Genomic DNA, 27,935 nt, shown 5'->3' on the forward strand with positions numbered 1-27,935 from the left:
TAATCAAACTCACAAGAAAGTCACAGCAATTTCAACAATTGGTTCTGATTCCTTTTTTTTTTTTTTTTAGATCAGTCAGATTCCACAGATTCCACAGAACTTGCTTCAACATCTTGCTTTACTTCTAGAAGGCAACATTAGATATAAAGCAACATGTTTGCTTTATTTCTAATTGCTTTCTCATGTACAACATCCCCAATTAATCCTGATTTAATTTCTACCAGTTTCTATTAAAAGCAGTTCTAAAACTTTGCTCTACAGCTATTCTGGCAAAATTATATTTGTCCTTCTGAGGCTTTTATATTGATGCATCAGGCGACCTGACTTTGCTTAAATCTCTTGCCAAAAACTCCACAGAATGATTTTTTTTAGCAGTAATTCACAGAGCTATTATATTGTGCTGCCTGAGTTTCCTGAGTTCCATCAGAGAAACTTAAAAAAATCACATCAGCTAATGCATATAAACATTTCATGACACATTCTTCTAGAAACATCTTGGTGAAGTTTCAATATACTAATATTAGAGAAATTAATGCAAGAAGAAGGAAATGACAACCCATTCCAGTATTCTTGCTGGGAGAATCCCATGGATGGAGAAGCCTGGTGGGCTATAGTTCATGAGGTTGGAGAGAGTCGGACACGACTGAAGTGACTTAGCATGCATGCACTTCTGTAATGGGATAGCATTTCCACCAGCTGCTTATATTTGCATAAGGAAGTGATACTGGTGCTATTTTTTTAAATTAATTAATTTATTTAGCTGTGCCAGGTCTTAGGCACTCGGGATATTCAATGTGTTGTGGCATGCGGAATCTTTTAGTTGTGGCATGTGGGATCTAGTTCCCTGAGAAGGCTTCGAACACGGGCCCCCTGCATTGGGAGTGCTGAGTCTTAGCCAGTGGACAACCAGGAGAGTCCTGGTATTATTCTTACCTGGTGGCCGCCATATCTGTGAGCCAATGGAGTGGATCCAAATACTATCTTTCTACCACTTACAAGCTGGATAAAATCATCTGTTTCTGAGACAGATAAATCAAGGTCCAAAATATCTTCCAGCACTTCCTGAGGCAGGGAAAAAAACAAACAACAAAAAACTTCTTACAAACTTAAGTAATCCTTTGATAGTTTTTGAGAAAATAAACTTTATGGAAGAAGGAAAATTAAAAGAATAAACTTTTTACAGAATTACATTAATATCCTACCAGAAGAGACGTACCATACTTTCTAAGATTATTTATGCTACTTGGGAAAATTAGTTCTATTAGATAGTTCTAAAATTTTTGTGGATTTCTTATTATGCATGGTAAAATAATATTCTTCCTAGCACATATCCTTTCAAGGAAGTAGAAAAAAGTAAATGTCCTATCTTTTTTAATCTCAAATTCATTTATATCTTGAGAGAACAATTTAGAATTTGTTATTAGAGCCCCTTTCTAAGAATTTAACTCATTTACCTCTTTTTTTTTTCCCACAAAAGTGTGTTTTCCTTGTAAGATAATTTTAAAATGAAACTGAGTTCTAGTCCTAAGTATAAAAAAGTGATTTCTAAGAATGACATTCTCCAAGTTATAAAGTTTAAACACAAATCATTTATCAATAGACTAACAAGTTAACTCTGAAAAAAGTTACTAATTTTTTAGACAAAATTATAGTGAGTTAAGTATTTGTGTTGTGAAAAAGTAAAGCCTAACCTTTGAAACTGCTACAAGACGTACTCCTGATTGAAAAGAAGTGGGGAAGGCAATTGAGAAAACACAGTTTTTCACGTTATGCACATTATTTTAACAGGATCAGTTGGCAACACAGCTGATTAAAAAAAAGACCTTCTTAATGTTCTCATTTGTTGCATATACAGCATTAATAATCCTTAGAAAGGCTACAGCTCTTCAAGAAAATCGACTTAAACTACTATTTTGTTCACACTTTGCTATTTAAAGCTACCCTATTATTTTCAACCATTTTCTGATTCCAATCTCATGAGAAACTTCAAAACATTTGATACATGCCTGTTCACAATGCTAGAAATTTAAAAATTGCCTCTAAAGAGATATGTTTCATAAAGTCCATACACTAAAGTACATATTTTAAAAGTTGTAGAGGAAAAAGGAGAGCTTTGAACATGTTTACTTTTAAGTATAATTCTTAAAACCTTAATGTTTTCCTAATCTAAAGCAATTAAAACAAAAATATAAAAGAGACCAGGTGTATTACTAAAAGATATAAGAAACACAAAAATCTATGTTTCTGGATAAAGATATTATCAAGTTGTCACTGTCACCAAATTATTTACCAAACATAATGGAAATACAATCAAAATCCTAGTAGAATTTCTTTTTTGAAGAAACAAAGTGTAAATATAGGAAAATAACCTTTTTTTAAAATAAGAGAGGAGCTTATCATTTTCAAACTTATAAAAATATTGCTATCCTCAAAATAGATGCAAAAATCAATGGGACTCCAAAAGCACAGAAAAAGTAATGTAAGAGTTCCCTGTATAATGAAAATGATTATTTTGAATCTGTGGAGAAAGGTGGCATCAGGTTGATTTGCTAAACTGTTTGGAATACCTCCTATTTATTCCACCCAAGCCTAGGTGGACTAAATACCAGTTATAATAGAAACAAGAGAATTCTTATATCTCCTCCATGGAAATAAAAAACAGGCAAACGTGGGTCAGATTTAGGTCTTCATAGTTTTCTCTAAGTACATGGTGAATAAGGCAGCATCGTGGGGAATTATCCACCAAGAAAACCTCTGATTAGTAGTAGATGATCCATTGTTCCTGCTAGGAGAGCCACTGTGTGGAAATAGGCTAAATTATATAATAAAGGCATTTTCTTTTATGGTGCTATACACTTTCAGTAGCACATGGCAAGTATATGATATTTAACTGATAGTTATGATTTTGTACTGATGGACTCATACTTTGGCAAGGTAGTTCAGCTAATACCTGTGATCATTGACCATGGAATAAAAAAGACTGTTTCACAGGCACCCAGTCCTCACCCTTATTACATTTAGCCAACTCATCAGTCAGAGACCAAGACCCCAGCAAAAATTCCAAATATATGTTAACCCTTTTCAGAGAAATTGGTAATAGAAGTAAGGGTATCATTCCAATTCTTCAGAATTCAGTGGGGCCTTGGAATATTAAATGCACAAATATTGCTAACCTTTCAGTGCAACTATGTTTGAACTGCTTCTCTCAGTAAATGTTCTTATCACAGTTATATTGATAATTTTATCAGCTATCAAATAACCTCAAAATGAGGTATTTCTATGCAGTACTATGAAATAAGACATGGTTAATACATATATAACATTTTATATATAATCCTTCCTTGGCTGTAAAACCTAGTCCTACCTAGTGTTATGAACAGTATCTTCATGATGGAAATGTAGCCAATTCTGCAATATCAAAATAACTTTGAAAATGTTTTTAGCAATACACTTATTCCATTTTTATCAGTGTTGCTAGTTGTTTCTTTTGTTTAAATGCAGTGAAAAAGACTGCACAAAAGGAGTCTCTTCTTTGGCAGTTAATTGCTCAGCATAGACAGTGTGTTAACTTCCTAGAGTCATGCTTGACTTAGTTGGGTCAGAAGAATTACTTTGTATTCTCTGGTGTCCAGTTGGTGGGTTATTGTTCATCAGAAGTTTATTTATAATGTTGGAGGCCTTGACTAATTTCAGCTGCTTTCCCTACTTAGCCTTGCCATTACTACATCTTTGTAAGAGCCAGGTTGTTGCTTTAATCTGGCAAACAATGTCTCAATGAAAATGGCTTAACAGAATCATGCAGAGCCCTGTTTTACCAACTATGTGAGCTTGGGCAAGACACTTAATATTTCTCCCTATCTAGAAAAAAGGGCAAAGGATACTGTTTGAAGTCACAGGATTGTTGCAAGTTCAAAGGTTTACTGCAATTCTATTTTCGCAAATTCTACCTGTTGGTTATTTCTTAATATGTAAACCTAGATCAAGATGAGCCACCAGATGCATAGTAACAACCTTAATCTAAAGCACCTGACACATTTTTTTTACATAATTTTCAATATTGGAGTGGGGGAACACCTCAACAAAATGGACATTAAAAAATTGTATTATATTCTTTTATTCAGTTGAAAAAACACTTTGAAGATAAATCTAAAAATACTGTGCTCAGCTATTTGGGTACTTATGTTTTTTTAAGTGCAAAATGCATGGGTGACAAGAACAAGAAAAAAATATCAGAATCACAGTTGTCTGCTTGCTGGTCTGTTTTCTCATCGGAGAGTTGTTTTTTGTTTCTTTTTGAGGAAGACACAGCAAGTTTCTATTTCTGTATCCCTGATGCTTACACTGTCTCTGATCAACTTTGTGCGTTTATGTGCTTGTATTGATTGATTAATTATATCACAACTTCCGTTATAAAGGCTCAGACGGTAAAGAACCTGCCTATGCGGGAGACCTGGGTTCGATCCCTGGGTGGGGAAGATCCTCAGGAGAAGAGAATGGCTACCTACTCCAGTATTCTTGTCTGGAGAATTCCATGGACAGAAGAACCTGGAGGTCTACAGTCCAAAGACGCCCTGTCAGTACCATGACAAGAATAGATGTGGACATATGATTAAGGAAAGGACTTTCTAACCCTTCTCGGGTATTAGTCTTGTCCATTCTCCAGTATCCCCTGGGCTGGTTACAAGCAGCTTCAACATTATCAAGTAGGAAACAACTCCACACAGCTCAGTACACGCACGCGCGGGACTCACACATCCAGATGTGAGCAAGACCTCCAAACTAGACCACGATATATCTATGAAGTTTTCAGAGGAGAGAGTCCAGAAGTCGAGAGACGAAGCTAATCTAGCTCCTCTTTCACAACAGCCCTGCTCGGGGTTTGACCTGTTCCTGGAAAGACGCAAAAGGTTGGCATTTCCTTGCAAGCTAGGTCTCCATAAAGAACCGACAACGGCGTGGCAAGTGACGCCCAAGAGAAGCAGCGGCGGAAACTGGAGCCTGCAAATTAGGCAGCAAAACGGGAACCCGATGCTCTGCGTCCTATTTCCGCCTAAAAACGCAGAAGGAAAGTTAAGGAGTGTTCGTCGGGCCCCCTGTAGCATTTCCAGGTGACAGCTGGTTTCCGCCAGGGGTAGATTTTGGCGGTGACTGCCGGAGGCACGGGCTGGACAGGGTCGGGAGAGGCCACTTCCCGGGAGGAAGATCCCGCTGGCTTCTCCCGGGCCGGCGGCCGGCGAAGGTACGAAGGGTCCAGCCGCCGCGGAGTAAACTTTGTGGCCGCCCCTCCAGCTCCCCAGCTAGACAGTCCTCCATGAGGAGAGCGAAGAAGCGGGGCGTGCGACGCCAAGCTCTTCCGGTGCCGGACTTCCGGCTCCGGGTCATGGGAGGAGGGGCCGCCGGGCCAGAGGCGGAGCCGCCGCCCTGCCGCGACTTTCAGACTCGGACCATGGCCTCGTGCTGGTGGCGGTGGCGGTGGCGGTGGCGGCGCGGCTGCTCTTGGAGGCCGGCGGCGCGGAGCCCCGGGCCCAACTCCGCAGGCCGCGCGGCACTCTCTGCGCCGCGGGCTGCCGCCGCCGCTGCCACTGTCGCCGTCGCCCGCGCGCAGGTGAGGTCGGGGAGCGCACGCCGCGGCCGGCCGCAGAGGTCACGGCGCCAATGACAGCGGCGCCGCGGAATGAATGGGGCACAAGCTGCGCGCGCGGCGGCCGGGGACCGTGGGGCCGCGCTGGGATGCAACCCTGGGTTGGCGGGGCTCCGAGGATGGGACCGAGCAGAGGGGTGGGCGCCCGGCGTCCGCCTGAAATGGGGGGTGCCCCGCGCGCGGCTGCAGAGTGGTGTTCTGGGACCGGGGAGCGTCTTGGGTGTCAGGGAGGGGCAACGAGGAGCCGGGTCCAGGGCAACGCAGGTGTGGCCCAATTTTCTCCTGGAGTCTGTGTAACGCGTGGAGAGCGTCTGCAGGTGTTTCCTTTCGAGTTAACAGTCAAGGCTTCGGGGGCAACCGAATTTAATTGGGATTTTAGGGCCAAAGGTGCTCTGAGCGCTCAGAGGTGCGGAAGGCCGGGGTAGCCTCGGAATAGGTCTCGTGGAGAACGCGGGGCTGCTGCTCAGAGTGAACAGGAGATCGGCTGTGCGGTAGTTGCTTCGGAGGGAGGGCACAACTGAACGGGCTGGAAGAAGAGGCCCAAGGGTGTCGCCGAAGTGGAGAAACCTTGATGTTTAAGTCTGACTTCTTGAAGTAGAGTCAGAGTCTGAGTGCTAACTGTGGACTCTGGTGTTCTCTCCTGTTGCCTTTGGACTCCATCTCTTTTTTTCTCCCTTTGTAGTCAGTTTAGCTTCTGTGTATTGACAAGTTTCTGGCTCTGTGAATCCTGTTCTGCACTCTGGTGATTAACTTGCTGTAGGCTAAGCTGGTATTGGATAGTATAATCACGCAAGATCGATGGACTCACTGTCTTTTGGAGACTTCTCCCGTCACATAGTAATTGTTATGTGTTTGCTTCTCATCTGCAAGGCTCTTTTTTTTTTTTTTTTAAAGTTTATCTCCCAATATGAAATACATAGCATTTCTAAGTGCCTGCTTTTGGATGCATATGGGTACATAAATCACAACTTATTCAGAACAGACACTTGAAGAGAGAATGGCAGTTGGGCTGGTCTACAGAAGAGACAGTAAAGAGAGAATATGGGGAATAGAGAGACTGGGATCCGTGTAGGTGCTGTCCTAGCCAGGCTTCAGATATTCCTAGTACTGCAAATGAGGATGTTACTTGCAGAGAGGGATGCACCCACCACTGATGACATAGATTCTTCTTTGACGCTCCTGTTTTAAAAAAAACAATCCATGCCCATTAAGCAATTATCTTAGCTACATAAAGGGTGCTTTCCTGGAGAGAATTGTTGGAGGAGCTTTGCCGATAATGCCAGTTCTGTATATCTCTCTTTTTTATTCATTTTATTTATTTGCTTATTGGCTGTGCTGGATCTTGCTGCGTGGGCTTTTCTCTAATTGCAGCGAGTGGGGACCACTCTCCAGTTGTAGTGCATTGGCTTCTCTTGTTGCGGAGCATGGGCTCTAGGGCGTGAAGGCTTCGGTAGTTCTGTCACATGGGCTCAGTAGTTGGTCTCCCTGGCTCTAGAGCACAGGCTCAATAATTGTAGCACGTGGGCTTCGTTGCTGCCCAGCATTTGGGATCTTTGGGACCAGGGATCAAACTCGTGTCTCCTGCATTGGCAGGCAAATTCTTTTAACTCCGAGCCACCAGGGAAACCCCAATACCGTCTGTTTCTGAGTTTTGTGTCAGTGGTATTTTTCACTGTAAATTACTTCTGGTGTCTGCCTTAGGAGAGGGTGTGTTTTGGCCAGTTCAAGTCTCACAGGGCCTAAAGGCCCTTAGGGACAAAGTTCAGCAACAGTAAAGCCACGCCGGGCTCTCCCAGCAAAACTCCACTCTTAACTCCTGTTTGTACATTCTCTCAACCTCTTCACTGGGAGTGTTCGCATATCTTGTGATAGGACAAAAACCAGGGTTTGTCTGATTGTGCCAAATCACTGGTATGTCTTGATTCTTACTCAGCCTTTTTTTTTTTAAAGTAACTTCATGGGAGGCAAGTTGAATTTCAGGGGAAAGTATGAGATGGAAAGATAGACAATCAGATTTGGGAGATGGTTGATGTTTGCGCTAGTCATGGTCCCTAGGTGGCCCCGGTGCCACAACACCCTTTTAATACAGCTCTTCTGTGTTATCTCTAACCTCACTTCACAAAACCTCAGCCGAAGATAGCTTGGCTGATAGCTTGGCTGAGTACATCCTATAAATGTTCATAGCTAGGAGCTTTACGTGTAATTGCTCAATTAGTCCCAGCATCTTTGCCATAGATTTTATCAGAAAGCTGTCTCAAGGTAACTAGTAGGAAATGTTGGGATTTGAGCCAAAATCCACCTCCTAGGCTTTGAACAAGTTACACGTTGCTCAGTGATTAAGAGCCCTCTGTGCTAGCTGTGTAATTTTAACTCTTCACCGCACTTAGAGATTAGGTTTCAAATTGAATAAGTATTATAATAAATACTAAATTCATGTGAATTATTTACGTGCGAAGGCTGAAGAAGTAGGTTAAGTGTCACGTTGGGTTGAATTCAGAGGAGGTTTGTTAGTTTTTTTCTTTAGGACATTGTAATGCCTGGGACGTCATTAATGGATTTGTAGTGCCATGGGGAATACAACTCTGGGCCACCTTCTTCGACCACTGCCTGCCAGGCAAAGTCAGCATTTATTGTCATTTTATTTTATTTATTTTTTAAAATAGTGGGCCATTTAAAAAATTATTTGACTGCCTTGGGTCTTAGTTGAAACACATTGGATCCTTCCTTGCAACATAGGCAGGATGCCTTGCTTCAAGGTATGTTGGATCCTGGTTCCCTGATGAGGGATCCAACCCACATGCCCTGCATTGCCAGGTGGATTCTCCCCCACTTGTCCACCAAGGAAGTCCCTATTGTCATTTTAATATGTAAAGCAGTGTGTGTTCACTAGAGAAAACTCAGAAAATATGAATTAAAAACGAAAAGCAAAAAACCTCCCATGATCTGATTTATTCCAAAATAACCATTTTTAATACCCCCCCATATGCTTCCAAACCCTGGGTTTTATTTGTATAGTTATACAAAATTTTTAGTGGAATCACATAGCGCACAGTGTTCTGTAGGTGCTTTTTTCTTTTGATGTGTTGTAAACATATCCGTATTATCAGTTTTTCAGACTTCTCTGAATTTCAACTTCCCTGGCTGTATAACACGTAGCTGTCGAGTTGAGCCCACATCGTAGGACGTTATTAGAAAGTCTTGGTTGTAAGACCAATACAGTGGATTCATTTTCTTCTTGCTAGTGCTAAGTCTGTCCTTGGTCAAAATATTTTCTTTAAATATCCTATAAGAGTCCTTCCTACACCAGATTAGTAGTTTTTGAAATGCCTGTGTCCCTGAATTCTTCAAGTTTGGCTGCTCTACCCCTGGGTCACTAGTGCCTGTCATATTTGCTGGCCCGTAATAGTGCTCAGCAATTGTTGTCTGTTGTCACCACAACCTCAGTCTCCTTGAAGCCATCTTCTGTTGTTCTTGATCTCTGATTAAGTTAGTATTATCAAAATGTGCTGCCGAGCTTGTTTGTTAATACTACTTTTCAAGAAGTACCATTCCCAAGTATATTCAGGAACGGTGGCTTGACATAGGCAGTGTTTGTGTAACTAAATTTCTCAACACTGAAATCCTCTTTCACTGTCTGGGCAGGTGCTTTGGGGATCTTGATTATTGTCTTAAACCAATTTAAGATTTTAAGAGTGTAAGCCACACTAATCCTTACTACTCTCTGCCCAGTGTTAGTTAAATGGAAGGGAATTTCAGATCTGGAAAGATAGGTATAAATGTGGAGCAGTCTTTGGGAGAAGGGATAGATTATAGATGTTTTCTATTTCCTGCTTTTTTTCATATTTATATTTTCTGTAATGACAGATACTGCTTTTGTAATATGGAGGGGAAACATCATTTTTTCTGAAGTTTGCAGTCTCTAAATGGACAACTAAAAGATAAAATATTACTATTTTTTATAAATTACAGGAATTCTTATTTAGTGTTATAAAAGTTTTTCATGAATATTCTCTTAGAAGTTTCTTAATGTTTTATTTTATAGATGTCCTATTGTAATCTTATGAAGAGTTTAACATCTGCCTTTCCAAATATGTATCGTGTATCACGGTAAGTTTATTATCCGTATTGCAGCTAAAATTATTAGTCATATATGTTGCCAGTAAATGTCTATTCTAAATTGTGGTGGCCTATTCACTTCAGGAAATTGAATGTGCTATTTAAGTGTCATAATACCTGCTTTATGTGATCTTGGTCTTCTTAAAAAAAAAAACAGTCATCCATTGGTGGGGCGGGGGGAGGAGGGAACATTGGTTCTAGAGCACTCTCACCTCAGATACCAAAATTAGGGATGCTCAAGTTCTTTATTGAAGAAGGCACCCCACTCCAGTACTCTTGCCTGGAAAATCCCATGGATGGAGGAGCCTGGTAGGCTACAGTCTATGGGGTCTGGAAGAGTCGGACACGACTGAGCGATTTCACTTTCACTTTTCACTTTCATGCACTGCAGAAGGAAATGGCAACCTACTCCAGTGTTCTTGCCTGAAGAATCCCAGGGATGGTGGAGCCTGGTGGGCTGCCATCTATGGGGTTGCCCAGAGTCGGATACGACTGAAGCGACTTAGCAGCAGCAGCAGCAGCAGAAAGTCCTTTATATAAAATGGCATAATATTTGCATATAAGCTACACACATCATCTTTTATACTTTGTTATTTTTAGATGACTTATAATACCTAATATAAATGCTATGCAAACAGTTGCCTGAGCATGGTAAATTCAAATTTTGCTTTTTGAAACTTTCTGGAATTCAAATACACACACACACACACACATATATTTTTCAATATGAGGTTGTTTGAATCCAAAGATGTAGAACCTGTAGATACAGAGGCCCAACTGTATAATAAAATGTAAACTTGGACTTCTCTGGTAGCTCAGGGTAAAGAATCCGCCTGATTTGATCCCTGATTGGGGAAGATCCCATATGCCTCAGAGCAACTAAGCCATGCACCAGAAGTTTTGAGCCAGTGCCCTGGAGACCAGAAGCTAAAACTAATGAACCTTTGTGCTGCAGCTGCTGAAGCCCGTGTACCCTAGAGCTCATGCTCTGCAGCAAGAGAAGCCACTGCAATGAGAACCGCATACATTGCAACTAGAGAAAAGCCCTTACAGCAATTGAAGACCCAGCACAGCCCCAAAAAAATAAAAAAATCTGACCTTTAAAAAAATGTTTACACTCAGAACACAGTGAACGTGGTTTATATTTCTTTTGATTTTGTGGCTCCCTAGGTCCTGGTTATGAAAATTGGTGTAGTGTTGAGCAGGATCAGAATTCTATATGATCTTTGAAATTATAATGAGCTTTTTGCATTCATGCTTAATTCCCAGCAAGTATCTAGGCTTAAATTTTCCATCCTCCAGCTCTGTTACATATATGTGTATATGCATAGGTCTGTATAATTCTTACTTAAAAATGAAGTAACTCGGTAAAACAGCGACCAGCCTTCCATTGTGTGCGTTTCTGCTTAGGTTCCATCACGTGACGCCGGTAGCTTGCTGCTGCAGTAAGACACAGAGCGGTGAGAGATACGCCGACCCTTTTAAGCTTGGCTGGAGAGACTTGAAAGGTCTCTATGAGGACATCAGGAAGGTAAGAGATTTTTGATGATACTCTGAAGTTAGGTTGATTTCTTTGAATTACGAAAAAACAGTGCAGGTTTCCCCATGGGTGGCATGCCATTGCAGACCTGATTCCCAAATGTCTGGTTTTAAATGTTTCTTGAGCAGTGAGTATGGGGCGGTATGGAAGATGCGATACACGTCACCACCCAGAGGCAGGAATGGGAAACTTGAAAAAAAGAAGGTTCAGGCCACAAGTGCATGTCCACAGAGTCCTCTGCCTCTTTCCCCCCAGGTCGGTCGCCTGCACCGGGCCTGGGGCAGCTCTGAAGCCTCCCGCGCCTCCTGCCACTGTCCTCCCCTCTGGTTCTGAATATCAGTGCCCCAGACAGGGCTTTCTTCATCGAGCATTCTGTTCCCCAAGCTTTCAGTGGCCCAGAGCCTCACGTGGAGTCTCCTCTGCTGCCCAAGATGCTCAGGTGCCCCTGGTCAGCTTCCTCCCCCTTTCAAGGTTCTGCATTTACCCCCTCCAGCCCCCGCCCCACTCTCCTGTCTCCACGCCTCCACCGCTTCCAGTCCGAGGAACCATGCAGAAGCTGTGGAGGAGGAGCTCCCTGAACGCCCGCTCTGGGCCCGTTACAGTCCCCGCCACGGCTGTAGCCTGCCTCCTCGCCTCCTCCAGCATCGTCCCTGTGCCTCTGGTTAAATGCCATGCCCTTTACCTCCCCCTTGGGGCCCAACGTTTTCTCCCCCAAGTCCCTGTTCTCCATGTTTGTCTGCAGACTTGCCCTCCTTATTCTCTTCTGGATCCATTTCAGATGCTCCAGCTTCTTCCTGTTCATCTTGTAAAGGACCATCCCATCACCCTGTGTCCTCCCGGTTCCGTTCCAGTATTCCCAGCCTTTCTCTGTCTGTTCTACCCCTTCACCACGGCTCCACCACCGCCCTTTGCCTTCCTATCCAGCCTCTCACCTGAAACTGCCTTTGCCCACTTCTGCTAAATCCAACAGGCCCTGCTGGCTTGTATCTTCCAGACTCTCTGAATGCTGGACCGTGTTCACCACAGCCCTTCTGTGAAACCGGCCCTTGGCTCCTGCACTGTCCCTGTGCTCCTCAGGCCATCCCTCAGTCGGCTTCCAGGGCTCCTCTCTGTCCCCTCCCCACCCCCTTTGATGTTGCCGTTCCCTGGGGTCGTTTGCTCCTCTGCTCCGTCTTCAGTTTACCCATTTCCGTGCTCAAGACTCCCGTGTAAAGGCCCTGGCCTAGAATGAACGTTCTCTCCTAAACTCTGCCTGCTCCCTGGGCAGCGCTATGGAGTTGTCCATCACTGGCTCACACGGGCAGATCCGAAGCTCCGCTTCTTCCTACGAATTGTTTTTTTCTCTCATTTATCCTGTTGATGCGAGGTTGTCACCCCGGACCTTGGGGAGGACCCTCGACTCGGCCCTCTCCTTCCCCTCCACACCCTCCTCATCTCATCTCTCTCTCTCTCTTTTGAAAGTTGTTTTTATTTATTTTTGGTTGTGCTGGATCTTTGTTGCTGCATGAGGGTTTGTCTCTAGTTGCGGCAAGCGGGGTGCTACTCTCGAGTTGGAGCGCCCAGGCTTTTCACCGTGGTGATTTCTCTTGCAGAGCCTGGGCTCTAGGTGCACAGGCTCCAGTAGCTGTGGCTCTCCGGCTTAGCTGCTCTGCGGCACGTGGGACCTTCCCGGCCCAGGGATCGGACCGGTGTCGCTTGCACTGGCAGGCAGGTTCCTACCCACCGGACCCTCAGGGAAGTCCCGCGTCGGTGTCTGGCCTTCAGTCACCAGCCCTGGGTTTCCGTCACCCCGCTGCCCCTGCCCTTGCCCCGCCGGCCTCAGGCTGAGCCAGAGGTGCCTCCTGTGCGCTCCCAGCAGCAGCCCTCACCTCCAGGACAGGAGTCCTCACCCTGCCACGCTCCACTGCGGTCCTGTTTCCCTTCCCCGGCCTAGACTCTGAGCTCCCTGTAGACCGGGGGTTGTCCCGTTTATCTCAGAAGCCTCTGTGTTTATTATCTCCCTTGGCCCCGAGGAGGGAGTGCGCTTGAGCCCTGTGAGGGGCTGCCAGGCCCGTTTGTTGCTCCTGGGACACAAGCTCTGATTCTTCCCAGGAAGTCCCTGAGGGACAGAGACAGGAGACCCACGTGCCCATCCCCAGGACAGCTCTCCCTCCTCTTCAGGAAGCAAAATCCTTCTTAGCCTCTGTTCCCAGGCATAGCTTGTCTCCTCCATGAAGTGCTCGGTTTTTCTCGTCCACACTGATCGCTCCATTCTTTGAACCTTAATGCATTTAACATACGGCCATTATTCAAGTTGCCACCATATCATTCACTGAATATTTCATATTTTAAAAAATTTTGCTTCCCTAATGCCATCGTAGGAGAAGGCAGTGGCACCCCACTCCAGTACTCTTGCCTGGAAAATCCCATGGATGGAGGAGCCTGGTAGGCTGCAGTCCATGGGGTCGCTAAGAGTCGGACACAACTGAGCGACTTCACTCTCACTTTTCACTTTCATGCATTGGAGAAGGAAATGGCAACCCACTCCAGTGTTCTTGCCTGGAGAATCCCAGGGACAGGGGAGCCCGGTGGGCTGCCGTCTATGGGGTCGCACAGAGTCGGACACGACTGAAGCGACTTAGCAGCAGCAGCAGCAACAATGCCATCGTAAGCTCCTTGCAATCATGTATAGCTTTTGTTGTACACTTTCCCTGTGAGCCTTTGGCTTGTGTGGCTGAGAAATGCCTGAACCAGACTCTGACGCTGCCCTTGTCTCTTCTCATCTCGTCTGCCACCCCCTGACCTTCTGCTTCACTGGCTCCCACACTCCGCCTCTTTGTCCTCCTGCCTCTGTCCTCCAGGCTGCAAGCAGCCCTGTTTCTCTCCCGCTCCAGCTGTCACCAGCCATCTGGCATTCCCCCTCCGCCGCTGTCACTCAGGGTCTCCACCAGCGGCAGGCCCCCCCAGCACCCCGGCCTCTGGCGGGGGGCGGCCAAACGCTGCTTGCGGCCCAGCCGCAGGAGCCAGCTTTGTGGCCACACAGTGTTGGCACCTCTTCCCACCAAGTGTTGGATTTCCCCGTTGACATGAATGAGTAAAATCAAAGCTGTGTGAAAGAAATTCCACTGATGTTTTGTGTAGTTATGCCGCCCTGTTGACGCAGAGAAACTTTGTTTCAGGAACTCTTCATCTCTACAGCAGAACTCAAGGAAATGTCTGAATACTACTTTGATGGAAAAGGAAAAGCCTTTCGACCAATTATCGTGGTGCTAATGGCCCGAGCCTGTAACATTCATCATAATAACTCCCGGTGGGTTATTTACTTTCTCTCCTCTGTTCTCTGTTCGGCAAACCTTCCTTCCCAAGGTTACCATTTATTTTCTTGTTTAACTAATACCTTGTGTCTGCGAACTCGCTTTGTGGTGGGTAATTTCCAGCTTTGTGTTCCCAAGGTCACCCTGGAGTCTAGTCTGGGCATCTTCCTTTTCCACACTTTTTAATATCCATGGAAGAACAACTTCAGCAAATAAACATTTTAGAAAGAATTTTCAAAGCTACATTGAGTTTTCTCATGCAGAAGTAAAGAATGCCAGCATGTATGCATACTTGTAACTGTGGTACACACGGGGCCCTTATTCCGAAGGTTGATGGTTATAAAGTCATGAGTTAGGCCCAGATTCTGGCCACCACACCCCTGCAGGACCTGACTTCCTGTGGCCTTCAGAAACATGCGAAAGAAAATTTTTCTTAAAAGAAGGCATTTTGACTTTTGGTCTTCAATTTCTGTGTTGCAAATATATGTAAAATTTTCAACTATTAAAACAACTGCCATGTTTTAATATTAAAGGAAACCTTGAAATGACAGAGGACTTACCTATTGCCATTATTCTTAAAACTCTTTGCTAACTGGAGTGTCTTCACTGTGTTTATTGTTGCATCATGCAATCTACTGATGGACACTCCAGTGGACCATAATGTGCTGGCACGTTTTCCTGGTGTTGAGTGTTTGCATTCTGCTCCCTTTTATCTGTAGATAGCTCAAGAAAAGATGTAGACCTTAGGGAGGGCCTAAGGTTTGCCATGCTGGGAAAGACCAAAGGCAGGAGAAGAGGATGACGGACGGTGAGTGGTTGGATGTTATCACCCAGAGTTCAATGGGTATGAACTTGGGCAAACTCTGGGAGGTGGTGAGGGACAGGGAGGCCTGGCGTGATGCAGTCCATAGGGTCATGAAGAGTCGTTCAAGACTTGACAGCTGAACAGCAGCAGCAAAGCTTTGCCAGCACCAAATTTAAGGACGTTGTAAGAGCGGGCGTCAGGTGCTGCTGCTTAGCACACGCTGTGCCGCCCCAGCTCCAGGACGGGACTCTGCCCAGGGTGCCTCCCGTTTGCCCTGAGACTTTCTAAGTGTTCACAGGTGAGGCTGAACAAGCAGCGGGACCTCTGGGGCGGCTGTTTTCCCATCATCAGGACCACTTCTCCTAGGAGGCAGAGCAGCAGAAATGCTCCCTCTGCACCATACTTGAAATTCCTCTCATGAGGTCTGGAACTGGGTTCCTCAGCCTTGCCTCTGCTGACATTTGGGGCCAGCACAGAGTCGGACACGAATGAGGCGACTTAGCAGCAGCAGCAGCAGTCCTTTGCTATGGGGACTGTTCTGGGTCTTGTAGGGCATTTGGCAGCTGTACCTGGCCTCCATCCATTAGATACCAGTGGTACCCCTTCCCCAGTCGGTGACAACTGAAAAATGTCTCCAGACAATGCCAGGTGTCCCTTGAGGAGCAGAATCATCCCTGGTTGAGAACCTCTGGTCTAGAGATAGTGCTTATATCTTTAATTCCTCAGATTAACTTCTGATACAGCTCATCACCCTCAGAGATGACATGGGAAGGAAAGCGTTCTGTGTTGCTTGCTTTAAATCCTGTCAGCTGTTATCCCCATTGTCAGAGCCTTCAGTTTATGTCATTGAAACTGTAGAATTGTTGATTTGCAGGAATAAATGGGAAACTATGATACAGAAAAGGCATTGCTGGTTTAAAAAGTTAAGTTCCGTTCTGCCTTCCCTGGGGATATCCTGGCTCCAGCTTCGTTCTCCCCATGGTGGGAGCAGGGCTGACTGAAGACTCAGCACAGAGCTGTGTCCAGCATTGAGATGTGCGTCGTGACTGGTGTGCATTCTGCTGGCACAGTCGCCTAGCACGATTACCCTCCAAGTCCCAACTTCTTGGGAATACTCACTTCCTAAGGACTCCTGTGGATCAGGCACTTAATGGACCGGGTGTCTTCCCACTTAAAGCAGGAGCAGGTTGGGAGCAGCGGGAGAGCTTCTGGAGAGCCAGGGCCATCTGTGGTTTTGCTGTAAGAGGTTTATTAGAACAACGTGAGCAAAGGTGGCTGAAGATCCAGGCGGGGCCCCACACGCCTGTTTGCAGCGGAGGCCTCAGAACCTATTCACCTCTTGAACTACCTCCTTGTCAGTGTCGGCAGAATTGCTTCATCATTTGACAGTTGAAGTTGAATGGCTCCTCTAAGGCTTGTCAGACATCTTTAGCCTACTTCTGTGTATTAAATAAGTTAAGGGTAATCCTGGAGGGGACTTTAGAAAACAAAATAGAAACCTTAAGAAATAGGGGGGAAAATGACCTTCTATTGCTTTATTTTTTTTCCTTCATTAAGCTTTTTCACTTGTCCATTATACATTCCCTACTAGATTGTTGAGAATTCTTAACCTGAGGTCCATGGAAGTTGGGGGGGGGGGGTCTGTGAGCCCCTGGAAATCGTATGCAAAATTTGTACGTTTGCATTTTTCTGGGGAAAGTTATCAGTTCAGTTGCTCAGTCACGTCCATCTCTTTGCAACCTCATGGACTGCAGCACGCCAGGCCTCCGTGTCCATCCACGACTCCCGGAGCCTGCTCAAACTCATGTCCATTAAGTCGGTGATGCCATCCAACCATCTCATCCTCTGTCGTCTGCTTCTCCTCCTGCCTTCAGTCTTTCCCAGCATCGTGGTCTTTTCCAAGGAATCAGTTCTTCACATCAGGTGGCCACAGTATTGGAGCTTCAGGTCAGTCCTTCCAAAGAATATTCAGAACTGATTTCCTTTAGGGTGGACTGGTTTGATCTCCTTGCAGTCCAAGGAACTCTCAAGAGTCTTCTCCAACACCACAGTTCAAAAGCGTCAATTCTTAAGTGCTCAGCTTTCTTTATGGTCCAACTCTCACATCCATACATGACTACTGGAAAAACCATAGCTTTGACTAGATGGACCTTTGTTGGCAAAGTAATGTCTCTACTTTTTTTTTTTTTTTTAATGTCTCTACTTTTTAATATGCTGTCTAGGTTGGCCATAGCTTTTCTTCAAGGAGCAAGCATCTTTTAATTTTGTAGCTGCAGTCACCATCTGCAGTGATTTTGGAGCCCAAGAAAATAAAGTCTGTCACTGTTTCCACTGTTTCCCTATCTATTGCCATGAAGTGACAGGATCAGATGCCATGATATTCGTTTTTTGAATGTTGAGTTTCAAGCCAGCTTTTTCACTCTCCTCTTTCATTTTCATCAAGAGCTTCTTTAGTTCTTCACTTTCTGCCATAAGGGTGGTGGTATCTGCATATCTGAAGTTATTGATATTTCTCCCAGAAATCTTGATTCCAGCTTGTGCTTCAACCACCCCAGCATTTCACATGATGTATTTGGCACATAAGTTAAACAGGGTGATGTACTCCTTGACATACTTCTTTCCCAGTATGGAACCAGTCTGCTGTTCCAAGTCCGGTTCTAACTGTTGCTTCTTGACCTGCATACAGATTTCTCAGGAGGCAGGTCAGGTGGTCTGGTATTCCCATCTCTTGAAGAATTTTCCACAGTTTTGTTGTGATCCACACAGTCAAAGGCTTTGGCATAGTCACTAAAGCAGAAGTAGATGTTTTTCTGGAATTTTCTTGCTTTATCTGTGATCCAACAGATGTTGGCAGTTTGGTTTCTGGTTCCTCTGCCTTTTCTAAATATAAACCTTTTCTAAGGGAAAGTATACATGGCTTATATTGTCAAAGGGTGGTGTGGCCCCAGAAGCTTAAGACTTAACCTTTTGTTTTCTTCTGTGTATCCTGGCAACCGCAGCACCTGGCCAGGTGCAGATAAGGAGACTTGAGTCCAGAACACAGAGCCGTGGTGGACTCCGAGCCATGTGCCCAGAGCCTGCCTTAAATGAAGGACCTTCTGCCCACGCCGCTGGAAAGCCTTTGCTTCTCAGGCTCCTCGAGGGCTGTCCCAGCAGCCGAGAGTCCTCTCACCTGAGCCCATTCACATCCAGGGACTGGTCGATGAAGGGCCATGCTAGCGCCGGGACACACGGTGAAATGGCAGCAGCTTCGGACAGGCCTGCCTTGCAGAAATCCCTCCCCCACCTCACGCGTTCATCCCGGGGGTCCAGAGGAGACAGCCTGTGCTCTGAACCTGAGAGAGTGCTTCCTGGAGCACCACGCCCTCCAACGGGTTCAGCAGAACCCAGCTAGCTACCTGTGAGTCAGAGCTCACTTTAACAGAGAACCCAGTTGAAAAACAAGCTCTGTGAGAAATAAGATTTCTGTGAAATGCTCTGCTTACTGACAATAGCACGATTAGTGTCTCCTCTCCAACAAGCCAAAGCTGACCTCCTTAAATTTAAAGGTACCTGTTCTTACCATTGGTGTTGACGTCACCTGTTTCTCTTGGAAGTCTTCCAGCCCTGGAGAGTGGATACCAGTACCAGTGACTGAGGTAACAGGCCTCCTCCAGGTACTGAGGGCACGGGTCTATGGCTCGCGACTGTACAGGCGGTCAAGTGCCACCGAATCCTGCAGTGCACTTTGCAAAGCCAGACATTTGATTAGACAGAACGGATCTGTGGTGCAGTTGTTTTCTTTTTGTTTTTGTTTAATAACGCAGTCTTCACAGTAGTTAACAGGTCAAGTTTCCAAATGTGATAAAAGTCTTTTTTTAGTCCTACCACTTTATTGCTACCAACCCATCTCGCTCCACCCTCGTGCACACAGGCTCAGTCATGTAACCCCATGGCCTGCAGCCCGCCAGGCTCCTCTGTCCATGGACTTTTCCAGGCAAGAATACTGGAGTGGATTGCCATTTCCTTCTCCTGAAAAAAGTCTTAAATTCAGTGGAGGTAACTTTTGTGATTCTCATGACAGCAACAGAAATTACGAAAGCTTACTGTAGGAAAGCTGTAACAAAATAGTCATAACAGCACCAGCTCACTTGAATGATTCCTAGGGTCAGGCTGCTAAAGATTCTAGACCCATTCCTGGTCTAGAATGTGTGTCTTTTGAATCATTGAGCCAGCTACTGCTGTGGCTGTTTGTGGGTTAGGAAGTTTGGTGCCCCAGGAAATATTTTTGTCTTTAAGCCAAGAGATGACACTTTTGATGTGTCCATACTCATTATTAACATGGATCTACAAGTAAATATCAGTAACCTCAGATATGCAGATGACACCACCCTTATGGCAGAGAGTGAAGAGGAACTAACAAGCCTCTTGATGAAAGTGAAAGAGCAGAGTGAAAAAGTTGGCTTAAAGCTTAACATTCAGAAAACTAAGATCATGGCATCTGGTCCCATCACTTCATGGGAAATGGATGGGGAGACAGTGGAAACAGTGTCAGACTTTAATTTTTTGGGCTCCAAAATCACTGCAGATGGTGATTGCAGCCATGAAATTAAAAGACGCTTACTCCTTGGAAGGAAGGTTATGACCAACCTAGAGAGAATAATAAAAAGCAGAGACATTACTTTGTCAACAAAGGTCCATCTGGTCAAGGCGATGGTTTTTCCAGTGGTCATGTATGGACGTGAGAGTTGGACTGTGAAGAAAGCTGAGTGCCGAAAAATTGATGCTTTTGAACTGAGGTGTTGGAGAAGACTCTCGAGAGTCCCTTGGACTGCAGGGAGATCCAACCAGTCCATCCTAAAGGAGATCAGTCCTGGGTGTTCATTGGAAGGACTGATGCTGAAGCTGAAACTCCAGTACTTTGGCCACCTCATACGAAGAGTTGACTCATTGGAAAAGACCCTGATGCTGGGAGGGGTTGGGGGGCAGGAGGAGAAGCAGACGACAGAGGATGAGATGGTTGGATGGCATCACCGATTCAATGCACATGAGTTTGAGTAAACTCCAGGAGTTGGTGATGGACAGGGAGGCCTGGCGTGCTGCGATTCATGGGGTCGCAAAGAGTCGGACACGACTGAGCGGCTGAACTGACTGACTGACAAGTAAAGTCTGTAACAGAGGATGCCTACTGAGGTAGAGAAGGCTTTAGTAAACAGAGGTTTGTCCATTTCATGGGTGAGGTCAAGCTCCAACCTCAAGGAACATCCCTGAAATCAGGACGACTGTAGAGCTTGCTCTTCTGGCTCCTGGCCCCCAGGGGAGGCTGAGTCCATCACTGAAGGAATCACCTTCTGCACTTTCATCAGCTGGGTCCAGTTTGCAAAACCCAAGTGCATCATTCGATGTCACCATGGGTCCTGTGGAGCAAGCCATCGTGGACAAGCTGCAGGTCTGAGATGTCACCATGGGGGTCCCTCTCCACACGTCTCAGGACTCTGAATGCAGTGCTTCAGAGGCAAGAAAACTGCCAAGAGCATGAGCCCTGCATCGTTCACAAGGCAGCTTTGCAGGCATCTGTTTTTATCTGGAGATCAGTCTGAAATATTCAAGAGCTGCTGCTCTGGGATGTCAGTTCTTTTCTCCTGATATTAGAACTGTTAATGGATTCATGACTGTAGGGTCAAGCTTAAAACTGCCACTCCCTTCAGAGAAAGATAGTCTTCACACTAGTCTGGTGCGCTTGTTTGAGTTTTCAGAGGAGGGTGGCCCGCAGAGCGAGTCGGAGCTCGCAGGCGTCTCTGCTGTCCCTGAGATGTGGGGGGCACTGCTGACGTTCATGGCAATGGCGTCCCCAGCGTGCCAGTGAAGAGTACAGCGGAACAGCAGATTGCAGAGGCCAGAGACCAAGGCCAGGACACAGCAAACTGGGGTAGAGGAAGAGATGCGGCGAGTGAGAGACGGTGAGGAACCCCTTCCATGGCCCCCTCACCCCAAGTTCAACCTGAACCCTGCATGCCACTGCAGAAGGGGAGACACTTCAAAGTTGTATCAATAATGTAGAAAAACAAGCTTTTAGACAGAAGCAGTAAAATCAAGTCATTTTAGGGATGAGATCACTGAAAAGGAAACATTTGAGCATCAACAGAAGAGGCTGGGGAAAGCAAGAAACTGTTCAGCTGAAAAATGGCTCCTCAAAAGGTATCCACGTCCTAAGCCTTGGGACCTATGTGTTGCATTTTGTGGCAAGAAGATGGTCTTTGCAGGTGTGCTTTCAGCTAATTGGAGCTAATTGTGAATTGGAGGCGTCATCCTGGATTTTCTGATGGGCCCTAAATGTAGTCACTGGTATCCCTAAAGAGGGTGCGGAGGAGACCACCTCACACAGAAGGGCATGTGAAGATGAAATGGAGGGGCTTGAAGGGGGCGCCTTCCAGCTTGTGGCCACAAGCAAAGGTCCCCAGCAGCCAGCAGAACTGGAAGGAGTGAGGAGAGGACCCTGCCCTTGAGCCCCTGCAGGGAGCCCAGCCTTGCCAACACCTTGGTTTCAGTTCAGGGCAAGTTTTTGGACTTGTGGTCTCCAGAACGGTGGGAGAATTGCTGTCAATTTAAACCAGCACGTTTGTGGTGACCTGTCACAGAGCCACAGGAAGCTAGTACAAATGCCGTTGTTAGCGTTGTGTCGTGTCCATGCGGGCCGTGTGCCCGGCGGGCTTCTCGCTCCCTCTGGAGGCCTTTCTTCGGGATGCACCCCAGCAGGAAGCAGAACCCCTTCCATGGTGTCGGTCGTTGACGGGCCCACACTTGCAGCAGCCTGCCACCCGGCTCAGTGGCAGATAAGATAGAATCTAAAGTGCATCTCTGCGGATATATTGTTCAGTGAACTGAAAACTTGGAGACAGAGACTTTGTTTGCCTTATAAATAGAGAATTTCTTCAGTACCAAACTGATCGTGTCCATTCCTATCCTTGAAAACTCGAGATGACGTGGAGTGTCAGAGAAGAGCTCACCCTCCTGTGACTGCGCCCTTCAGAGCAGGGGACATGGCCTGCCCGCAAGCTGTGAAGAGCCTTGGAGAGAAGCTGGCCCAAGACCTTGCTGGAACTGAGCTGCCAAGTTCAGGTCACCTTTCAGGCAGACTTCTCATGCCTGCAGTTTCGAAGCTTGGCCACAGGGGGGCAGCAGAGACCACACTTCTGTCAAACTCCTCCTCAGGAGCTGCTTCCTTTTGGGGCTTGCGGTAAGGCAGGTGAATGCCCCCCACTCACAGATCAGCATTTCCCTGACTTTGTGCGTCAGACTCAGTGGGCCTGCCGCTTCAGAATCCCAGTTCCTGAGCCCCGTCATGAGAGATCCCAATTTCTGTGTCTGAGGAACTTTCAGTCTGCATTTTCAAGAATATTGGTTTTTGACAAGGTGTGCAAGAGGTGAGATTTAAGGAATACTAGAATACCAGACCACCTGACCTGCCTTTTGAGAAACCTGTATGCAGGTCAGGAAGCAACAGTTAGAATTGGACATGGAACAACAGACTGGTTCCCAATAGGAAAAGGAGTACGTCGAGGCTGTGTATTGTCACCCTGCTTATTTAACTAATATACAGAGTACATCATGAGAGACGCTGGGCTGGAAGAAGCACAAACTGGAATCAAGATTGCCGGGAGAAATATTAATAACCTCAGATATGCAGATGACACCACCCTTGTGGCAATGTGTGAAGAGGAACTAAAAAGCCACTTGATGAAAGTGAAAGAGGAGAGTGAAAAAGTTGGCTTAAAACTTAACATTCAGAAAACTAAGATCATGGCATCTGGTCCCATCACCTCATGGGAAATAGATGGGGAGACAGTGGAAACAGTGTCAGACTTCATTTTTTTGGGCTCCAGAATCACTGTGGATGGTGACTGCAGCCGTGAAATTAAAAGACGCTTACTTCTTGGAAGGAAAGTTATGACCAACCTAAGATAGCATATTAAAAAGCAGAGAGACATTACTTTGCCAACAAAGGTCTGTCTAGTCAAGGCTATGGTTTTTCCAGTGGTCATGTATGGATGTGAGAGTTGGACTGTGAAGAAAGCTGAGTGCCGAAAAATTGATGCTTTTGAACTGAGGTGTTGGAGAAGACTCTCGAGAGTCCCTTGGACTGCAGGGAGATCCAACCAGTCCATCCTAAAGGAAATCAGTCCTGGGTGTTCATTGGAAGGACTGATGCTGAAGCTGAAACTCCAGTACTTTGGCCATCTCATGCAAAGGGTTGACTCATTGGAAAAGACCCTGATGCTGGGAGGGGTTGGGGGGCAGGAGGAGAAGCAGACGACAGAGGATGAGATGGCTGGATGGCATCACCGACTCGATGGGCATGAGTTTGAGTAAACTCTGGGCATCCGTTTGTAATGTATAGGGAGGCCTGGCGTGCTGCGATTCATGGGGTCGCAAAGAGTCGGACACGACTAAGCGACTGAACTGAACTGAAGCTAGTGCTAACAAGCAAAATGAAACGCTTCTCTTTAGAATTGTCAGAAGAGAGAAACGGAAGAACATAATGAAATATTTGTAAGTAGAGCCTCCTGTAACCCACCTGAGAACTCTCTGGTCTTACAATCCCTGTAGTTTTAGGAATAGATATGCCTCTGACCCTGTTAAAGTGACAACCACATTTACTATTTAAATTTATCTGCCTCCTTCACTTGTTGCAAGTCAGAGTAATCCATTGACAAGGTTTGATTTTCTTTTTGGAGACAACTTTCTCACTCTCGGGGTTTGCTTGTCATTTAAAGACAGCGTTGTACATCCGCGTGAATAGGAGGAAAAAGTGTTTTACTTCAGTCACATGTCAGCTTGGTGAAGGGTATGTGGAGAGGTCATTATATTATTCCATCTATGCCCATCTGTGCTTCTAATTCTTCATTCTAATAATGTTGTGAATCTGATGAGGGGGAACCCCTGACGTGGTGAGGGGCTGGCTGCCTCATCGCTCACTCTTGCAGGTGTGACGCGCAGGGGACAAGAACCTCTGCTCTCTGAGGTTCGGAGCCTCCTTTCTCCCGCTGTCTCGCCTGGCTGGCTTTTCCTGGCTCCTCTCCCAGGAGCTGGGAAAGTGTGGCCGCTCTTTCACAGCAGGAAGTAGAAACGGTGCCCATTTTTTTGAAGGCATGATTCGGTTCAGTACTTGGAAGATTTCATCTTCACACAGTGTGAGTTGTTTCCGGAATCTGTAAATTTGGCTTCCAGACCACTGTGCTGTGCTTGGGTATGCAGTGGCAGCATCTTCCAGACAGAATCTCACACGCGTGAAAGCCTAAGTGTGCAGGAAAAAGTACATCAGATAAAATGAGGAAGCGTCGAAAATGTGATGCTGTCCTATGTAGGGGCTGTGTCATGATGCCAAAGAATGTTCTAAGCAAGAATCCTGGTTTCATCAATTTAGGCATACGAAATGGCATTTTTACATACATACCGAGTCTATTAAATTTCAAATTATTTCAAGAAATCTTTGTATTTTAATATCTTAAAATTACAAAAAAAAAAAAAAACCACCCCAGTGTCTCACTGAGCACTGCCACTTTACTGCAGTTTCTCAGCAGGGCCCTTGCCTGCTGCTGTGATAATGGAAATGGTGCCCGACCTAGAAATTCCAGAGAAAGGCTAGATGACATCTTCCCAGTTGTTTGAAGGTGAGTCTGCTGTTACCAATAGCAAGTATATGTTTCATCAGACTGAAATTCATTGAGAAAATATTCTAAAAAAAAGAAATAGTCTATTTTTAAAATGTCTATAAAAGTCTACATCTTTTCTTGTGCATTCAACTCAAAAAAAGATAGGACCCAGTAAATGTACCTGGAAAATATTTAAGGTCCAAGCTTCTTCCTGTAGGGTCTGTGAGTGTCTCACTGAGAGATTTGGAGCAAGCTCCTAGAAGCCCTCTGAAGCTCCATTTTCTCAGTCACTAAAAGTGGTCTTACCAGATCATTTGTCCCTCCCTACTGCAAAGGAGGCTGTGATCCAGAAGTATTTAGAGCAGGTATAATTGTGACATTAATAAATAATAAGTGGCACTTTACAGTTTATTTCCAAGCTAAAAGCAGTTGGAAGGTTCTGAGATTTAGTTCTAAAAATCTTAGGTAAGAGTTGCTGGCAAAGCACTATATTTTAAAATTATATTTAAAGCAAAATGGGAAGATAGTCTTCAGGCTGATTTAGTAGTTAAATTCCAGCATCTGTACTGTAGCTGTACATCATTTTTCATGGCTTTCTGCTAGAACTGAGGCATTAGAAGGAGCACTGGCTTTTGTAGACATTCAGGTTAGATTTTTAAAGATAATATCACATTTCAGGATCCCCTTCACTTTTCTCCTGAGAGAACGTGATATTTGAAAAGTAAGCTAGAGGAATAAGTGAAACATTTGGTTAGCATGTGTTTGATCCAGGCTTCTGTTTTTACATTAAGAAAATTCAGTTGGTTATTTTCCCAGTTTGATTTTCTCAAAATTCAGCTTTTTAAAATTCCCGTAGAAGATTGATGGTGATAATAATCATGATTAAAAAGAAATTGAAGCCCCCTTTTAGCTGTAGAACTCATATCCATGTATCTTCTTGGAGTGCTTTTCCTGTATTTTGTGTTAAATGTGGGAAATGAAAGTTTAAATTTCTAATGCACAAGTTAGACATGAATTGGAACTCAAACTCCAGTATGAATGAATTACCAATTCATACTGATAACCAGTGTCAGTGGCCAAGTGGAATTATGAATTCCAGCTATCTTGGTTATGGAGGTCTTCTTACTAAACATGTGGTGGTGGTGGTTTAGTCACTAAGTCGTGTCCGACTCTTGGACCCGCATGGACTGTAGCCCGCCAGGCTCCTCTGTCCATGGGATTCTCCAGGCAAGAATACTGGGGTAGGTTGCCACTTCCTTCTCCATACTAAACGTGTAAGACGGTATTAAAAGGCTTGAACAGTGATTGGTGGTTCTTCAACACACGATTTTCTAGATTGCTTTTCACCTATCTTCCCCATCAACTCCTGAAATTTAGTTGTAATCTAATTGTAAACTTGATCAACTGACCAAGACCACTGTTACAGGACATCAAAAGACGATTATTTTCAGTCCAGTGCCCAGACTTATAAGCTGTTTATCCTTCTTTTGTTGTTCATTATACAAATTCTGCTTCTTAATGTGGTGTCCCGAAAGCATAATCTTGATTCACAGTATCTCCTGTGTTTTTAAATGTTCTCCAAATGATAGAATTGGCTGTGTAGGGAAGCCAAAGTTTTTATACAATTTCTATTAGAGAAATAAAATTCTTTATCCTAGATCCAATGTCCACTTTTCACAAGATGATTGCTGAGAAGGTTATAGGCGGCATCTCTGTTAAAAAGCATTGCTTTCTGTTAACTAGAAATGTGCAAGCAAGCCAGCGTGCCATTGCCTTAATTGCAGAAATGATCCACACTGCCAGTCTGGTCCATGACGATGTCATTGATGATGCAAGTTCCCGGAGAGGAAAACACACCGTTAATAAGATCTGGGGTGAAAAGAAGGTACGTGCGACTTTTTGGGTTTTTTCATCTTTCATATTAAATGCCACACTCTTTGGATTGTGTTTATTTTTCAGATTTGTCTCAAATGTTGAAAATATGTTTCATCAAATGTGGTCTTCTAGCTTTCAAAAATAGTTCCTTGTATATAGTTTTCATCTATATACAGATGTTTGATCGTAGATAACACCATAGAAAGATAAACTTACTATTTCTGTTTAATCACAGTTTTACATAGAATTTGGTTAAGGAAAGCATATTTGTAGTTATCCAAAAAGTGTCTTATGAGGAATCACACCTTTTACTCTAGGGCTCAGATTACTCAGATTCACCTGAATTACTCAACCACCACATGTGAGAGTGTCAGGGCAAGTAAATAAAACAAAAAAAAAGTATAAATACACAAAGGTGCGCGCGCGCGCACACACAGACGTATTCCGTCTCCATTCCTTCCTGTCCCTCACATGTCTGTAGTACCTGGTTCCCACCTGTTTGCTAACTGTATTCAGAGAAGAAATAATACCTTAATTACCATGTTTACATGCTGGTTTTGCTTTAGTATACATAATTCTGTTGTATAATCTAGTCCTGCAGTTTCAATTGTAAGCCTCTTATCACCAATTTTAGAGGAAAAGGTTTTGTGTCCTCTGACATGGCTTGCGGTTTGCTCTGTCCGTTTTCAGGGCCTGCTCTAAAGCCGTTAATACTTGAACGCTTTGGGCAGTGGAGGCTGAAGTGAACAAGTCGACATTTGCTCCTGACTGGCCCCCTCTCGTGAGTGCCTCTGCTGTTGGGGGCCTCGCTGCCTCCTTCAGCTGCGAGGCTGGCCCGCCCTGCCCGGGGCCACCTGCGAGTCTCCTCCCCTTGTCTGCCCCCCAGACAAGCCTGCTGTGTGACCAGGAAAGATCCCTTCACACAGTACCTCCGCACGAGCCCTGCTTTCCTTTCACCCCTCATCCCGGCCATCCCCAGTCTGGCAGCTTCACTTCCCTTTGGGCCTCGGGGATCCCCGGGGCCGAGAGAGGA

At 45.1% G+C, this 27,935-nt stretch overlaps 2 protein-coding genes across 5 annotated transcripts in view; one reads left to right on the forward strand and one right to left on the reverse strand.

Moving 5' to 3' along the window:
* Positions 1-5,278, reverse strand: part of LOC122448168 (protein adenylyltransferase SelO-like) — a 33,626-nt gene extending 28,348 nt beyond the window's left edge. For 2 of the 3 annotated variants that reach the window (XR_006271529.1, XR_006271530.1), the window contains exons 1-2: positions 4,631-4,821; positions 934-1,062 (exon numbers count right to left, since the gene is read on the reverse strand). The gene's annotated coding sequence lies outside the window, so the exon portion shown is untranslated. Of the gene's footprint in view, positions 1-933; positions 1,063-4,505 lie in introns of all 3 variants that reach the window. The other variant, XM_043479250.1, reaches the window with a different exon arrangement.
* A 113-nt stretch (positions 5,279-5,391) lies between these two features.
* The window catches only part of PDSS1 (decaprenyl diphosphate synthase subunit 1), a 40,074-nt gene continuing 17,530 nt past the window's right edge, over positions 5,392-27,935 (forward strand). The window contains exons 1-5 of one of the 2 annotated variants that reach the window (XM_043479248.1): positions 5,392-5,605; positions 9,684-9,748; positions 11,168-11,288; positions 14,456-14,586; positions 26,771-26,912. In XM_043479248.1, coding sequence (XP_043335183.1) covers positions 5,447-5,605; positions 9,684-9,748; positions 11,168-11,288; positions 14,456-14,586; positions 26,771-26,912 — 618 coding nt within the window. In that variant the 5' untranslated portion in view covers positions 5,392-5,446. Of the gene's footprint in view, positions 5,606-9,683; positions 9,749-11,167; positions 11,289-14,455; positions 14,587-24,965; positions 25,046-26,770; positions 26,913-27,935 lie in introns of those variants that run through there. The other variant, XM_043479249.1, reaches the window with a different exon arrangement.

Source organism: Cervus canadensis, chromosome 10 (assembly GCF_019320065.1).
Source record: "Cervus canadensis isolate Bull #8, Minnesota chromosome 10, ASM1932006v1, whole genome shotgun sequence".
NCBI lineage: Eukaryota > Metazoa > Chordata > Mammalia > Artiodactyla > Cervidae > Cervus > Cervus canadensis.